Raw genomic sequence first — 17,238 nt, 5'->3', positions numbered from 1 at the left:
TTACTGGAACAAGACTGGATCTCAGCTGTCCTCCTACTTTTTGCATGAATGCATCTTGCCTCCTCATAACTGTATTGTGGACTGGTAACCTGGCATTACTGGAAGGAAAGCTAACACTATTTGTGTTTGCTCAATCAATGTACAATATGTAGCTGCTACTTGAATACTAATTTTTTAAAAAAATCAAACATACAGGCTTTTATATCTACATCAATATCAACAGAAAGATGTACAGGAGACATGATTTGTATGGCCCTCCCATCTAACTGCAACAAATTATCAATTCTGTGTTTTTTTTAAACAAATGTTCACAAGGCTTTAAGAAACAATTTCAAGTGATGTGAAATTGCCCAATAATGTAATCCTAATCTGAAATCTATTTAGCCATCACCCAAATACCAAGGTTTTCTCTAAAAGTAGTTAAGTTCAATGAGGATCTGCATTTGTTCTTTATGCTCTACAAAATATTACTGATTTAGACCCAAAAGACAAAATTTCAAGCAATTTAAGTTTACCATTTTAAGACAACAGTCAACAGCTTGAAATGTGATTACTGACAGATACAGCAACCACAGTTGTGGAAATACCAAAAAGGCACACTTAATTCACTTTATGCTGGTAAGAAACATTGGAGAAAGTGTGGATGAGGAAGAACGAAAAATGGACACCAATTGCCACGGCTGAAAATGCAACTACACTCTAGAGATTTAAGGGAGATGAGCTGCATATAAACCTTGGCAGCCAGACCAATATCCACAGATTTAAGGTAGTCAAAAAAGTGTGAATTGGCTGGTTCAGAACCCCAGCTGCATTCCTTGATTGACATTCACAATATTAAGAGCTCCCTCAGTTGTTGTTATTAGACAACTCTAAGCTAACACTGAGAAATTCCTTTGATATGGAAATTCCCTGGCAGAGAGATTATAGATCACCCAGATAAAGTAATTGACCAACATCTTCAAAACGAATTACATCCTATGCAAAGGTTATCCAAGACAAAGATCCTCCAGCAGACAAGTGGTCCACAGATCTGAATAAGAGTCAACAACCCTCAAGGGTGAGGCCTAACATTCATAGAACACAGAACAGAGAAAAGTACTGTACAGAACAGGCCCTTTGGCGCACGATGTTGTGTCGAGTCTTAATCCTAATGTAAAATATAGTAACTTAACCTACGCACCCCTCAACTCACTGTTATCCAAGTGCATGTCCAGCAGTCGCTTAAACGTCTCAATGACTTCGCTTCCACCACCACCTCAGCTGGCAACGCATTCCATACGTTCACAACTCTGCAAAAAGAACCTACCTCTGATATCTACTCCATACCTTCCTCCTAATATCTTCAAATTCATCCAAATGTGAAAAGTATACATTTAAGCAAAATGCGAATTGTCCAGAATATCTGTGAGAAGTCATACTTTGGGGAGATGGGGTGGTTGTAAACATAGTATACCTTGTAATGCATTATGTATAATGGATTAACTATGGTGGGGGACACAGACCAGATGCACCATATAAGAATGGCTTAATGCTCATGTTATAACAGCCCCACCCATTCTCCTGATGTCACAGTCTGTAGGTGGTCTACTCTCTCCTTTGAAGGTAGCAATTATGCCTGATCAAACGCAATTCACATGTAATAAATCTTATAAAAACAGTGCCACCTTTGTACAATGGTGTATCCTTTACCATTATTCACTTGTTAGGCCAAAACAAAGGAGGATTTGATGGCAATGAAGTTATATCAATTTGAGAAATTATTAGTCTTGCTCAGTTATAAATTATGTGCTGAGAGTGTACAGCCAATCTTTAATCATCTTGGGAACCTAAAGATCTCAAACCCTAAATCTATACGAAGCCTGTTTTGAATAACAGAAATTCACAAGAACACAAGGATAAACTTTCTTTAGCATGGAGACCTAAACTGCACACAGCAAAACTGGTGTCAAAAGCGCGTACAATTATATAAAAGTTACTGTACTCCAATCTCCTTGCCATGAATGAAATAATCCAATTATATTTCTTGGTAATGAAATTAAGAAGAATGCAGTGCGTTTAAAATTAGACTCATCATAGCTGTTAATGTAATCATATTTACAGTAGACAAATCCTATGCAGTGCACCAATACATACTCGTTTGTGTAGTCGCTCTGCCTCATCCTGGTAAGCTGTAAGCTGCTGCTTCCACTGTTTAACATTGGCTGTAGATTCCAGTAGTGCTGCTGTAAGTTTAGCATTGTTGGTTTTTAACGTTGCCAATTCAGACTCCCAATGCTTTCCAATTGTAGTACTAAATAAAAGCACAATTCATTAAGCATTGCATAGATTTTCAGTTAAAAAAAATCAAATTACAAATATGTTATGACATTTAAAAAATTCAGCAAAAACACAGATCTAATGTCAGAACATGTTCAGTTTTCTTCCTTCCAATTGCCCAACAACCTCCCACCCTTTCCTGGTGCAACTATCCAATGCCAACTAATCAACATTTCTTCCTGGTTGCAATGCTACTGAACAATGTAAGTGGTTTATTTTATTCTGCCCAAACTTCTTATCTTGAAAACTTTCAACAGACTTTGCAGCCGAAGAAAAGTAATGCTGTCTGGCATCCTCATATACCTTTTATACAAGCTTAAATGTTCGCTTCTGGCTGCAGTCATTATACACAAACAGATCTTCACATTCAGGCCTTACATTCCTTCCCTCAACTTGATCAATCACTGGTAGCTGTGTTTCAGCTGTTTGACCTCTTTTTCTGGAAATGCCTCCCTATGCCTTTCACACCTCTGAAGATATGAAATTGCTGTGTTTTAAAGATTAACCCTGCAGGTCATCATTTGCCCTTACACGTTAGGATTTGAGCTGCATTGAAAGTAAGCTGTTGTAGACATTCTGAAGTGAAAAGCATTTGTGAATCTTCCCATATGCTCTACAGCTTATAGAAAGAAAATACACAAACTTTGTAACAATAATGACTAGCTTGCAATTACATCATGTTCACTGGCATTTCAATTAGGTCAGGTCAGAAAGAGTAACTCCTGCAATCTGCCCATCTGTGCCCTGAATTCAATATCGGTTTAAACTAAAATGATGCAAAACTAAAATAGGTCAGTTTAAAAACGGCTACATGATTACTGAGCACAGATTATATATGACTGGAAGCTGTCTATCAAATAAGCTTGAACACATTAAACAGATATCATTTCCAAGTATGAAACTTTCTTAAAAATGTAAAGATTTTAAATTACTTTACAATTATCACCTATAGAAGCCAACCACAACCACTAGCTTATGCTTCGATCCTAAATGATTGCCATGGATACTGATAGGCAATCAGTACCTGGAATAGCTGATGTAGGGAACAAAGAAGGAAATGGGGAATTTATCGCTTTGGAACAAGACAAGCAAGCAGTTAAATTCTGACCTACAAGATGCAAAAAGTGGCAGTGGGTGGCCTCAAATTGACTCAAACACAGCTCTCCAAATGTCAATAATGGAGGTATTGTACATCAAATCTACTGCTTTGATGTACAATACTCATCCTACGTTGGAATGCCTTAGCCATTGTTCAAGGAGATATTTTAGTTTACAAAGTTCATTTCAAACATGCTGCGATCCCATTCACAACTGGATAACTGTAGCATCTAAAATAAAATGTCAAGGAGCAAAATAATGTTTAGAAATTAGAATTGAATGATTGTGAAAGCAAAGACATCAAAATAGTGATGCTGACAGAAAATAAAAGTTAATAATCTATATCTAAGGGAAAAAATGCACTTCGATATCATCAGAATTCCGTAAGAACGTGGTTTGACTTCCTGTTGTTTGGAGTCCTTTATCAAACTGGTATTGGGTAACAACAGCCTACACTTGAAGTTATGGTTCAGAGTTCTCACAATGGCATTGGCACACATTGTCCATTACTACTTTGTTCAGCAAAAAAACATTCCAAAAAGCTCCATGTATGTGCAGTAAACTAGGAAGTTTGAAATTCTACAAAAGGGATTTTAAGATTAGGAAGCAGCAACAAATGGCTTTCCTCTTGCTTTATGTTTACAATCATTTACTTGTATAAACATTTTTTAATGGAAACAAAAAATAGTTAAGATTACAAGTACGGACTTGCCTTCCTTCTAGTGTTCAAAGTCCTCAAGGGCATTGATAGAGTAAATAGGCCAAATAGTTTTCAATGGCAAAGGTTCAATAACTAGAGGGCATTTAAAGGTATTCAGCAAAAGTAGTAAAAGCAACAGATGGGTTTTTTCTTCAAGAAAAGACATCCTGACTTGGAACGCTGTCCTTGACAGGTGTATGGAATCAGCATCAAATACAGTTTGCAATAGGGAATTCTGCAAGTATTAAAAAGAGTGCTGAGCTCTGGGAAAATAGCTATGTAGTGGGCCTAATTGGGTAGTTGCTTGAAGTCCAAATGCCAAATTGCCTCCTTCTATGGTATATCACAATGCTTCTAAAAATATTCCCAGATGAGAGTTTGTTCAATGTTGCAGTAGCAACTTGTTCTTGATTGATCTGCTTTTCCTGAATGGAACAAATGAACTATTGGAGCAAATGCACATCTTTGGCTGAACACTTATTGGTCATTTAAGCCAAACATATTTTCTGTGTGGCAGACATAATATTCACATCCACAGCAAAACGTAAATCCAACAGAACATGTTCAGAGAGAGAATGTTGAAACTAAGTTCTTCCTGGCTATTCAAAACAGATTAGTCTAATAAGATGCTTTATTTTCTCAAAATGGCAAAAAGTACCAGTTTTGCCACAGTTCACTATGCTATGTACTCAAACAAGCTTTTGTGGAAAATTAATCAAAGTTAACTCGAGGCAGTATGGAACAATTTTCAAAAAGATGAGCTACTTAACAGCCATAAAACTAAGTTTTAAATACACTATTGCTAAACTTGCAGAATTCAGGAGGTTTCTAGTGCCATTACAGAGTTTGATATAAGATTGAAAGTAATACTATATTGAGACAGTTCACATGTCAAAGATATGGAATAGGAATACGTGAGTCTAAGCAACAAAGACCGATTATTGGCTCTACCTGGCACTTGACTCATCTAGCGCTTGTTTCTCAAGCTTTATAAAATAAAGTTCAAACTTTTTGGTCAATCCAAGACTCACTGTTCCCATTTTTGAAAAGCTTCCTCAATCTTTCATACTCCAGAACAGGGAAAATATAAACTCCAACATAGGGGTAGCACAATGGTTAGCACTACTGCCTCATGATGCCAGGGTCTTAGGTTTGATTCCACCCTTGGATGACTGTGTGTAGTTTGCAACTTCTGTCTGCGTGGGCTTCTTCTGGGTACTCCATTTCATCTCAGTCCAAAGACACGCAGGTTAAGTGGACTGGCCATGCACAGTTACAGGGATAGGTAGTGGGGTTTGACTCTGGGTGGGATACTGTTCAGAGAGGTGGTATGGACTCTACATCAAATAGCCTGCTTCCACACTGTAGGGATTCCATGAAAAAGGCAGCTCAACTACACAACTGTACAATTTTGCAAGTAGATTCCATTCTTGAGCTTTCCTCTTACTCATCCTATGTCTAAATACATTATCCTACCAGTTAAGATTTCCGACATTGCACTAACTATAACATCTCGCATTCCTTAAATGTCCCTTTTTGCTTTATTTTTACTTGACTTTATTTTGACTAGACTTGAAAAGCACAAGCTCAGCAAATTGATTGATTTTTATTGATTCAATTAAAAAACATGCCTTAAACCTAAATTTAAGGCCTTGGATTATTGCCCTTGCTCTTCATTTTAAATGGAGAAACTAAAACATTGCCCTGGAACCCCAATAGAAAAGTTTTAAAATGTAGAAAACAAAAAAGTTTAGTAAGCAGATTTTATTCATTGCTCTTGTATTGGAGTAGCCAGAGTAGAATTGCAATTCCCATGGGACAAACAAGATTTTCACATTTCATGTGCTTACCTGTGAGTGAAAGGCAGAGAACTCTGGTTAATTTCAGCTCGTGCATCAGAATCTTGCGTTACATCCTGAATAGACCTTTCATCATCCGTCCCATTGATACTCTCAGGTGTCAAAGGTGATTGCAAGTCGCCTCCTGCAGATTCCTGTGAAGCAAGAACCTCAAATCAAAATCAAATCATTCTGAAGGAGTCATTGTTTGGCTAGAAATAAAACACCAAATGCAAAGCTTCCAAATTAATCCCAGTCAGTAAATGAAATTATTACTCCCACGTTGGGTCAGTCTTGCACCTTTGGAATGATTATACAGCCACCAGTTATCCTTGGTGGACAGGCAGGAGGCTGGAAGAACACAACAAGGCAGGCAGCATCAGGTGGTGGAGAAGTCAACTCTGAAGAAGGTCCTGAAGAAGGGTTTCCCCCGAAATGTTGACTTCACCTCCTGATGCTGCCTGGCTTCCTGTGTTCTTCCAGGCTCCTGCCTGTCTACTTTGGATTCCAGTATCTGTAGTTTTTTTTGTCTCTAACTAGCTACCCTTGACCAGCCTTTCCCTCAGCATCTCAAAAAAAAATCAAGTTTTTCTGAGAACTACTGAGTCTGACATAAATTTGAAAGGTAAATATTTCTAGCCACAAGTCACAGTATCACATGACATCAAAATAGTCCAGGCCTTGCAATTTGGGATAGGATGAACAACAATCCGGACTGTGAAGACAAAACCATTTTCTCATGACACAAGTTTTCAAAATGCTAACAGCTTATTGGGTTCATTAGTCCTCATATTTACAGTAATATGCTTAATTTTAGACATTTTAGTTACAACTTATAAAAAAAAATACAGCTTTCATCCCACTTGCAGCACAGAATTTAGTTCCTCCTTGAAGTCAGTTAATAAATTTTGAATATGTAGAATCTTTGATATTCAGGCTGGATTTAACATCAAGCATCACATACTTTTGCATAGTTCTTGCAGGAGGGAAAAGAAACACTCCCTTCGATGTATTTAGATTGAGAAATCAGCTTCATCTTTTCATTTGTCAAAAGAAAAAGTAATCTGCAATTCATTTGGCTTTTTCTTGTTATTTTGATGAACAGTTATTCAATTTCTTCATGAAATGATACTGAATTAAGTTGCTCAACTATGCCTAATTTTCCAGACTCTTCAGGATTAGTTTTAACCAAGCAAATCTGAGTTTCACACTGCAGGATACCAAGTCCACATTTCTACACTGCACTACATATTAGTGAAACATTAAAATAATAAACTAATCCAAATGTTACATTAGTTGTATAGTCATGATTACTTTTTGGTATGTTAAATTTCTTAATATAAAAAAAAGGTCAAAATCTCACCTACTTGTATTTTTAATAAATTTATGTATCAATTGCTCACTATTTAAGGGTTAACGGATTTACACATTTCCATCCCTTTGCTCCTTCTTTGCCTGGACATATTTACCCAAATACCAAAGTAAAGCATTGGAAAATAAGAAAGTCTGCAAGAGCTTTCTTTCTTTTCCTCATCTATTCAATGCCCTACCCTTCCCAGATTCGCCACTATCAGCCAATTACATGAACCCAGATTAGACAGAAGAATTCTTGCCACAACCACTGCTGACATTTTCCGTCTCCCTCTATGCCATAGGTCTCAATCTCAAAATGTTTTCTGCAGCACTTCAGAAAGTGCTTGGTGGTGTAGTTAGGCATTTTAAGTGCCAAAAGTTGACAAAAGTCAAGAATGATATTTCCCTAAAACAAACTTGCAGGTCTGGTTCTTTTATCAGACAGGCATTCTTAATGGAACAGCATTCATTATGGCAGGATTGGGAGTTTTAGTTTAAGCTTCATGTCCTGAGGAAATTGAAGAAATACATGTTTTAAACACTTGTATATATGTTCGGTAATTGAGTGCATAATAGGTCAATACTAATTTTCAACAAACACTTGACTACAGCCTACAAGCACCACTGTGTTCAGAGACTGCAACCATGGATTTCCACCACAAAATTTTGAAACCGCTGTTAAAATAAACTACCATTGAACGGTTTCTTCTCTTGCATATTATTTATTCTAACAGCACAAACCAGTTTTTGATTTCGGAGGTATTTATTCTATCTCAACATGTAGTCATGCCCACCTGTGAAGGCGTACTGGTTAATTCCATTTTTTCCTGCATTTTCTCTTTTGCTATCCGTGCTGCATCTTTAAATTCTTGGAACTTTTCTGCAAACTAAATTGGGAAGAAGTTTTATTTTTAGAAAATGTAGCTTGTAAGATAAGAATACTTCAATATATCAACATATAGCCATTTTTTTAAATTGTCTTCTTGAACAACAGTTATTACTTTCATTTATCAATTGTAATATGAAGGAAGAGATGTCAGAACAGCAACTCAGTTAGTCCTTCTATTAATATATTCTTGCATTTTCTTTCCAGGTAATCATCCAATTCCCTTTTGATATTTTGGATTGGATCTGATTCCACCATACTCTCAAGGCATTGCATTCAGATTTTAATTACTTGCTGCATTTTAGCTCATGATAACTTTGGCTCATCAGTCTTCATCTTAAAATTAGTGTCCTCTGGTTCTCAATCCTTCCAACAATGGATAGACTTTCCCCATCTATTCTCAGCCGAACCCCTAATTTCTGGGATCACTCATGAATATGTTCTGTAATCATATCCAAAGGAATTGACAAGTCTCCCATTGCAGTCTGGTTCAGAAGCTAAGAGCCCATGGGTTGTAGGCCAATTTGGACCCATTATTGGGCTTGCATGAGGAAAGAGAGGGTGTTGGTTGAAAGTTGTGAGAGAGACTAGAAGCCTGTGTCCAAGTGATGTAACAAGGTGCCCAGCACCAAACACTACATGCTGTGTATATTAAGCCATCTAGACATGAATGCAGGAGGTTTAACAGCAAGTTCGCAGAAAATTGATGGTGGGATAAGTATTGGAGAGGAAAGTCAACTAGAGGATATAGATGAGCTGAACAATAGCAAATGGATTTATTCCTAAAATGTGTGAGGTGATGTATGTTGGAAGGATAAACAAAGCAAGGTAGTTTCTGTTGAGTGGTAGGATCCTGGGATCTGAAGGACCTCTGTGTACATGTTCTTGGATCCTTGAAGGCAAGAGGGGTGGACAAGGTGGCTAACAAAACAATTGGGATTGGTCAAGGCACTAAATACAAGAACAAAGTAGTTATAATGGAGATGTTAGGCCAGAGAACTACTGTGTGTAATTTCGGTTGCCACACAAGGATGCAATGGCACCAGGGAAGAATACGAAGAGATTCACCAGGAAGCTGCTTGAGCTGGAGCAATTCAGCTAAGACTAAGTCTTTCAGATGGGGTTGTTTGCCTTAAAGCAGAAGGAGTGGGATATAACTCCAGTGTACAAAGTTTGAGGGCCGTAGACCAGGAGAAACTACTTTTCAAGCACATGGCCCATAGCCTTGAATGTTATGTCACTTCAAATGCTCATTCAAGTACTTCAAAAGGTTGAGATCTCCCACCTGAACTACCCTGCCAAGAAATGCTTTCCATATTCCCACCACCTTCTACACAAAAATAATTTGAGTCAGAGGCACAGACAGACGTTTGAGGCTGACAGCAAGAAATCAATGGTGTTGCCTCCCTGGTGCCAGGATCAAGCATGTCTCAGAGTACAGGTCATTCTCAAAGGGTAGAGGGATTAGCAGGTGGTGGTTTTCCACATTGGAACTAACAACATAGAATGGGAAAAGGGAAAAGGATGAAATTCTGAAGGAAGAATATAGGAAGTTAGGCAGGATTTAAAAAAGCAAGTCTGCATGAGTAGTAATGTCAGATGCTACAAGCTAGTGAGGATAGGAATACAAGACAGCAGATGAATGCATGGCTGGGGGGCTGGTACAGGAAGAAGGGCTCATATTTTTGGACCATTGGAATCTCTTCTGGAGAAAAAGTGACCTGTATAAGGACAATGGATTGCACCTGAATTGGAAGGGGACTAATATATTGATGGGGAGATGTGCTGGAGCTATTAGGGAGGTTTTAAAGCAGTAAAGGTGGGACCCAGGGAGACAGGGAGGAAAGAAATCCATCAGAGACTGGTTCAGTTGGGAAAAGGAGCAAGTCAAACAGTCAGGGCAGGCAGGAACAAAGCAAAAAACAAGGCAGGACTGATAAGTTGCAGTTATTTCAAAGAAAGATGCCGAAAAGGGAAGACAGATGAACTCAGGGCATGGTTAGGAACATTGGACTGGAATATCATAGCAATTACAGAGATGTGGCTCAGTAACAGACAGGACTGGCAGATTAATGTTCCAGGAGACAAATGCTAGAAGGAGGACAGAAAGGGGGGGCGGGGGTGGGGGGGGGGGGGGGGGCGAGAGAGGAGGTGTGCGTTTTTTCTATAATGGAAAACATTTCAGTTGTACTTCAAAAAAGGATATTCCTGGGAATTTAGGGTGTAGGTTTGCTCGCTGAGCTGTAGGTTTGATATCCAGACGTTTCATTACCTGGCTAGGTAACATCATCAGTGGCGACCTCCAAGTGAAGCAAAGCGGTTGTGTCCTGCTTTCTATTTATATCTTTCTCCTGGATGGGGTTCCTGGGGTTGTACTTATGTTATTTCCTGTTCATTTTCTGAGGGGTTGATAGATGGCATCTAGGTCTATGTCTTTATGGCGTTGTGGTTGGAGTGCCAGGCCTCTAGGAATTCTCTGGCATGTCTTTGCTTAGCCTGTCCCAGGATAGATGTGTTGTCCCAGTCGAAATGGTGGTTTTTTTCATCCGTGTGTAGGGCTATGAGGGAGAGGGGGTAGTGTCTTTTTGTGGCTAGCTGGTGTTCATGTATCCTGGTGGCTAACTTTCTTCCTGTTTGTCCTACGTAGTGTTTGTGGCAGTCCTTGCATGGAATTTTATAGATGACATTGGTTTTGTCCATGGGTTGTACTGGGTCTTTTAAGCTTGTTAGTTTTTGTTTGAGAGTGTTGGTGGGTTTGTGCGCTACTAGGATTCTGAGGGTCTCAGTAGTCTGGCTGTCATTTCTGACAACTTCTTTGATATATGGTAAGGTGGTTAGGGTTTCTGGCTGTGTTTTGTCTGCTTGTCGTGGTTTGTTCGAGGAATCTGCGCAGTTTTTTTTTGAGTATCCGTTCTTCTTGAATACGTCGTATAGGTGGTTCTCCTGTTTCTCGAAGTTCGTCTGTGCTGCAGTGTGTGGTGGCTCGTTGGAATAGTATACAGGTGTGTGTGTGTGTGTGTGTGTGCGCGCGCGTGCGTGTGCGTGCGCGTGTGTGTTTTGTGATGACAAAGGTATCATCTACATAGCGAACCCAGAATTTTGGTTTGATGATTGGTAGGACTGTTTGTTCTAGCCTTTGCATTACCACTTCTGCTATGAATCCTGATAGCAGAGATCCCATGGGTGTGCCGTTAGTTTGTTTGTAGACTACATTGTTGAAAGTGAAGTGGGTGGTGAGGCACAGGTCCACTAGCTTCATGATGTTTTCGTTGGTAATGTGATTGATGGTGTTTGGTGTGTGATGGTCTGTTCTAAAAGTGTGGCGAGTGTTTCCTTTGCTAGGTCGATGTTGATAGAGGTGAACAGTGCTGTTACGTCGAATGTGATCATTGCTTCGTCTTCCTCTATTTTTGTTTTTTGATGATTTTTAGGAATTCCTGGGTGGAGTGGATGGAGTGCTGTGACTCTTCTACTAGGTAGTTCAGTCTTGCATGTAGTTCTTTGGCCAGTCTGTAAGTTGGTGTTCCGGGTAGTGAGACTGGGACAACGCATCTATCCTGGGACAGGCTAAGCAAAGACATGCCAGAGAATTCCTAGAGGCCTGGCACTCCAACCACAACGCCATAAACAAACAGATCTAGATGCCATCTATCAACCCCTCAGAAAACGAACAGGAAATGACATCACCACAAACCCCAGGAACCCCATTCAGGAGAAAGATATAAATAAAAAGCAGGAGACAACAGCTTCGCTTCACTAGGAGGTCACCACTGATGTTACCTAGCCAGGTAATGAAACGTCTGGATATCAAACCTACAGCTCAGCGAGCAAGCCTACACCCTAAACCTCAACCTGAGCTACAAACCTTCACAAACCTTGCGAATTCCTGGGAATACATCCACAGAAGTTATTTGGGTGGAACTGAGAAATAAGAAAGGGATGTTCACCTTAGAGTTTTACTATAAACACCCCCCCCAGCAGGAAATTAATAAATTTATAAAGGAGATCTGTTATCTGCAAGAATAGGGTAGTTTAAATTGAGGTGTGATAGATAGACAGACGTCAGAGGTAGGTTTTTCACTCAGTAAGGAAGGCTTGGAACATCCTGCCTGCAACAGTAGTAGACTCTCCAACTTTAAGGACATTAAATTGGTCATTGATAACAGTTGTATGGGTGAGATGGGCTTCAGATTGTTACAAACTGTGAAATATCAAGGACTGAAGGGCCTGCACTGCACTGTAATGTTCTATCTTCCATGGTAGGGGATCTTAACTTGGACTGCCATAGTGTTTCAAAAATTAAGTGTTAAGATGGCCAGGAATTCGTTAACTGTGTACAAGAAAAATCTCTGATTCGGTATACGTATCGACCAGAGAAGGTCGAAAACTTGACCAACTCTTGGGAAATAAGACAGGGTAGGTGACAAAGGTGTCAGTGGGGGAGCACTTTGGGACCAGTGACCATAATTCTATTAGTTTTAGTTTTATAAACAGTGATGGAAAAGGAGAGGCCAAATCCAGAAGTTAAAGTTCTAAATTGGAGGATGGCCAATTTTGACAGTATTAGATAAGAACTTTCAAAAGTTTGATTGGGGGTCGATGTTTGCAGGTAAAGGGACGGCTGGAAAATGGGAAGCCTTCAAAAATGAGATCACGAAAGTCCAGAGACAGTACGTCCCCGTTAGGGTGAAGGGCAAGGCTGGTAGGTGTAGGGAATGCTGGATGACGGGAGAAATTGAAGGAAAAGAAAAAGAAGGAAGCATACATCAGGTATAGACAAGATAGATTGAGTGAATCCTTAGAGTATAAAGGCAGTAGGTGTATACTTAAGAGGGAAATCAGGAGGACAAAAAGGGGACATGAAATAGCTGTGGCAAATAGGATTAAAAGGAAAAGCCAAAGGATTTTTACAAATACATGACAGACAAAAGGGTAACTAGGGAGAAAAGAGGGCTCCTCAAAGATCAGCAAGCCTGCCTTTGTGTGGAGCTGGAAGATGGGGAAGATACTGAACGAATATTTTGTATCAGTGTCTACTATGGAGAAGGACATGGAAGATACAGAATGTAGGGAAATCGATGCTGATATCTTGAAAAATGTCTATATTACAGATGCAGTGGTGGAGGTCTTAAAATGTATATGCTTGGGTAAATTACCAGGACCTGTTCAGGTGTACCCTAGAACTCTGGAAAGTGATTGCTGGGACCTTTGCTGAGATATTTCTATCAATCATCGATAGTCACAGGTGAGCTGCCAGAAGATTGGAGGTTGGCAAATGTGGTGCCACTGTTTAAGAAAGGTGGTAAGGAAAAGCCAGAGAATTATAGACCAGTGAGCCTGACTTTACTAGTGGGCAAATTGTTGGAGGGAATCCTGAGGGACAAGATTTATATTTATTTGGAAAGGCAAGGATTGAAGGGGGATAGCCAACCTGGCTGTGTGGGGAAAACCATGGCTCACTGACTTGGTTGAGTTTTCTGAAGTAACGAAGAGGATTGATGAGCACAGAGTGGAGGATGCGATCTATATGGACTTGAAAAAGGCATACAATAAGGGTCCTCATGGTAGACAAGTTAGTAAGGTTAGATCACATGCAGGGAGAACGATCCATTTGGATACAGAACTGACTCAAAGTTGGAGGACAGAGAATGGTGGAGGAAGGTTGATTTTCAGACTGGAGGCCTGTGACCAGTGGTGTCTCAAGGATCAGTGCTGGGTCCACTGCTTTTCATTATTTATATAAATCATTTGAATGTGAACATAGGAAGTAGGATTAGCAAGTTTGCAGATGACACCAAAATTGGAGGTGTCCAGTTTTACTAGGTGGGCCAACAGGCAAAAGGGTGGAAGATGGAGTTTAATTTAGATGAACGTGAGTTGCTGCATTTTGGAAAGGCAAGTCAGGACAGGACTTACACAAGTAAAGGTCCTGAGGAGTGTTGCTGAACAAATAGACCTTGGAGTGCAGGTTCATAGTTTCTTGAAAATGGAGTCTCAGGTAGCCAAGATCGTGAAGGCAACATTTGGTACGCTTGCCTTTATTGGTCAGTGTGTAGAGTATAGGAGTTGGTAAATAATGTGGCTGTACAGGATATTGATGAGATCTCTTTTGGAATATTGTTTGCAATTCTGGTCTCCCTCCTATAAAGAGGATCTTGTGAAATTTGAAAGGGTTCAGAAAAGATTTACAAGGATGCTGCCAGAGTTGGAGGGTTTGAGCGAGAGGAAGAATCGGAATTGGTGGAGCTGTTTTCCCGAAGCAGTGACCTTATACAAGCTCAAGGTTTATAAATTCATGAGGGCATGGTTAGAATAAATAGACAAATGTCTTTTTCCTGAGGTGGGCGAGTCCAGAACTAGATGGCATAGATTTAGGGTGAGGAGAGGAAATTTAAAAGGGACCTAAAGGGCAACACTTTCACAGAGGGTGGTGCATCTATGGAACGAGCAGCCAGAGGTTGGTGCAATTACAACATTTAAAAAGCATCTTGGAGGGTATATGAACAGGAAGGGTTTACAGGGATATGGGCCACGTGCTGGCAAGTGGGAATAAATTAATTTAGGATATCTGGCTGGTGTTGACAAGTTGGACCAGAGGGTCTGTTTCTGTTCTGTATGTCCCCATGACTAACTCTCCAAACCTCCTGCCTTGCATGTTAAGATTACACCCCATTGTTACCGACCCTTCAATAAAGAGCAATAGCAATTTTCTATCCATCTGGTGATTAAAGTGGGGGATCATTTTGGGATGAGTGACTATAAGTCTGTAAGTTTTAAGTTACTTATGGACTAAAATGAAAGTAGCCATTGGGTGAAAAGCATTAAACTGGAGGTTAATTAACACAACTTCGGCAGGAACTAGCATGTGGGAATCCTTTAGAGGCTAGTTGATTAGAGTTCTGGACCAGCATATCCCTGTGAAAATAAAAGGATAAGGATGGCAAGATTGGGGAATCTTGGGTGACAAGAAATTGAGAGCTTAGTCAAAAATTAAAAAAGGAGGTATACTTAAAGTTCAGGAAACTGAAAATAGAGAGCCCCTGAAGGACACAAAGATCACAAAAAACCTCAAACAAGAAATTAGAAGGACTAAAAGAGGCTGTGCAATGTCTTTGGCAAACAGGAGTAAAATCTCCAGGTGCTTTAATCTGCTCTCATACAAAGAGCAAAAGGGTCACAAGGGAAAGGGAGAGTCACTTAAGGATAAAGGAGGGAATCTATCCATGAAGCTAGAGGAAGTGGATGATGTCCTTAAATGAATATTTTACATTAGTGTTAACAAAGCAGACGGATAAAATGGTTGGTGAGGGGGTATGTTGATATTTTGGGGCATGTCGATATAAAAAAAGGTAGTGATGTGTGTTTTTTTTAAAAGAAAGGGTAGACAAGCTTTCAGGACCTGATGGGAACCATCTTTGAAGGCTTGAGCGGGGAAGGGGCCTTGTACAAAATCATTGTATCCTCTTTAGTCACAGGAGTGCTTCCAGACAGATGTTGGTGGTAGAGAGTTGCTTTTCAAACTGGAGGCCTGTGACCAATGGTAGGCTGCAAGCATTGCTTCTGGGACTACTATTGTTTGTCATTTATATTAAAGATTTAAATGAGAATAAGAGGCATGGTTAATAAGTTTGTGGATGACACCAAAAACAATGGTCTAGTAGCCAGCGAAGGTGCTTATCGAAGAGTACAACAGGATCTTGACCCACTGGACGAGTGGACTGAGGAATTCTAAATGGAGTTTAAATTTAGATAAGTGCGAAATATTGCTAAAATAGCTCAAGAGGCCTGTATTCCAACATCAAGTCACCTTTTATGTACACATGGAGAGTCCTTAACACTGATCCAGATCTCAGTGAAAAGAAAGTCGGACTTTTTTTTTTGAAAGGGTCATGGATCAGAAACATCAACTCCACCCCATCTCCACAGATGCTGCCAGACCTGCTTAGCCTTTCCAGCAATTTGCTTGTTTCTTCCAGACTGATCCTGTCTGAGGTTGTGATATTTTTATCGAAACCTACAAGCCAATTGCTTATGAAATCTTCCCCTCTCAAAACTCATCTTCATGGCAACCTGAGTTATATGGGTCTTGAGCCATACAGAAATTACCTATCCATTAGACTCCCAACTCCATTCTATCTTTGAAATATCTCCACAGAAGCTGGCATCCTGTCAACAAGTCACCCTCTTTTTACAAAGGGAGAATCCTTCAACACTGATCACAAGATCTCTGACAGCTGAGCGAAAAGGATGTCTGACACTTGTTTTACCTGTCAACTAGGGCTCCCTAATCGGACCAGATTAAATACCCCCAGTCAAGGAACTCATTCTAAAAAGGCCCACCTGGCTGATCTTGTTACATTCACTAGTTGTATTCTAACAAAATCAGGGCAGGACTGATGCAATTAATAGTAGGGCCCTGGGAAATGCTGTCGAAAAGAAAGAATTTGGGAAGCAATAAAGGGTTTCCTGATAATTCCCCTGCTCCTCGGATGCTGCCTGACCTGCTGTGCCTTTCAGCACCACACAACTCTGGTGCATCTTAGTTAATCCTTTAATAATCACCCAGCTCTTGGTGTTAAGTCTGCTCCTGTCCCTGTTGGTCTATCAACGTAACTTGGAAATAGCAGCAGAAAAACCTCCCTCCCTTACTTCACATAACTACCACAGTTACCACACTGCCACATGACTCTCTGCAGACTGGTCTCAGTGCTGATTGCAGAGACCTCTTTATGCTCTGCCTCAGCTGTTATAGATTCAAGAGTCATACAGCACAGAAACAGATGCTTTGGTTCATCTCATCTATGCCAACCCAAGTTTCCCAAACGAAACTGGCCCCCATTTGGTTGAGTTTGGTCCATATCAGTCTAAATCTTTCCCATTCATATACTTGGCCCAAATGCCTTTTCAATAATGTAACTGTACCTCTGGCAGTTCATTCCCAATATAAGTCACTATGAAATATTGCTACCCAGGTCCCTTTAAAATCTCTCCCCTCACGTTAAATATGCCCTCGAGTTTGAACTCCACCCCCGCCCCCAACAGAAAAC

At 40.0% G+C, this 17,238-nt stretch overlaps 1 protein-coding gene across 2 annotated transcripts in view; it reads right to left on the bottom strand.

Moving 5' to 3' along the window:
- Positions 1 to 17,238, bottom strand: part of homer1b (homer scaffold protein 1b) — a 103,750-nt gene that overhangs the window by 28,725 nt on the left and 57,787 nt on the right. For both annotated transcript variants that reach the window (XM_072596162.1, XM_072596170.1), the window contains exons 4-6: positions 8,100 to 8,192; positions 5,965 to 6,107; positions 2,134 to 2,290 (exon numbers count right to left, since the gene is read on the bottom strand). In XM_072596162.1, the coding sequence (XP_072452263.1) occupies positions 2,134 to 2,290; positions 5,965 to 6,107; positions 8,100 to 8,192 (393 nt within the window). The remainder of the gene's footprint in view (positions 1 to 2,133; positions 2,291 to 5,964; positions 6,108 to 8,099; positions 8,193 to 17,238) is intronic.

This window comes from Chiloscyllium punctatum, chromosome 2, assembly GCF_047496795.1.
Source record: "Chiloscyllium punctatum isolate Juve2018m chromosome 2, sChiPun1.3, whole genome shotgun sequence".
Taxonomy (NCBI): domain Eukaryota; kingdom Metazoa; phylum Chordata; class Chondrichthyes; order Orectolobiformes; family Hemiscylliidae; genus Chiloscyllium; species Chiloscyllium punctatum.
This window is presented reverse-complemented; position numbering and strand designations above follow the sequence as displayed.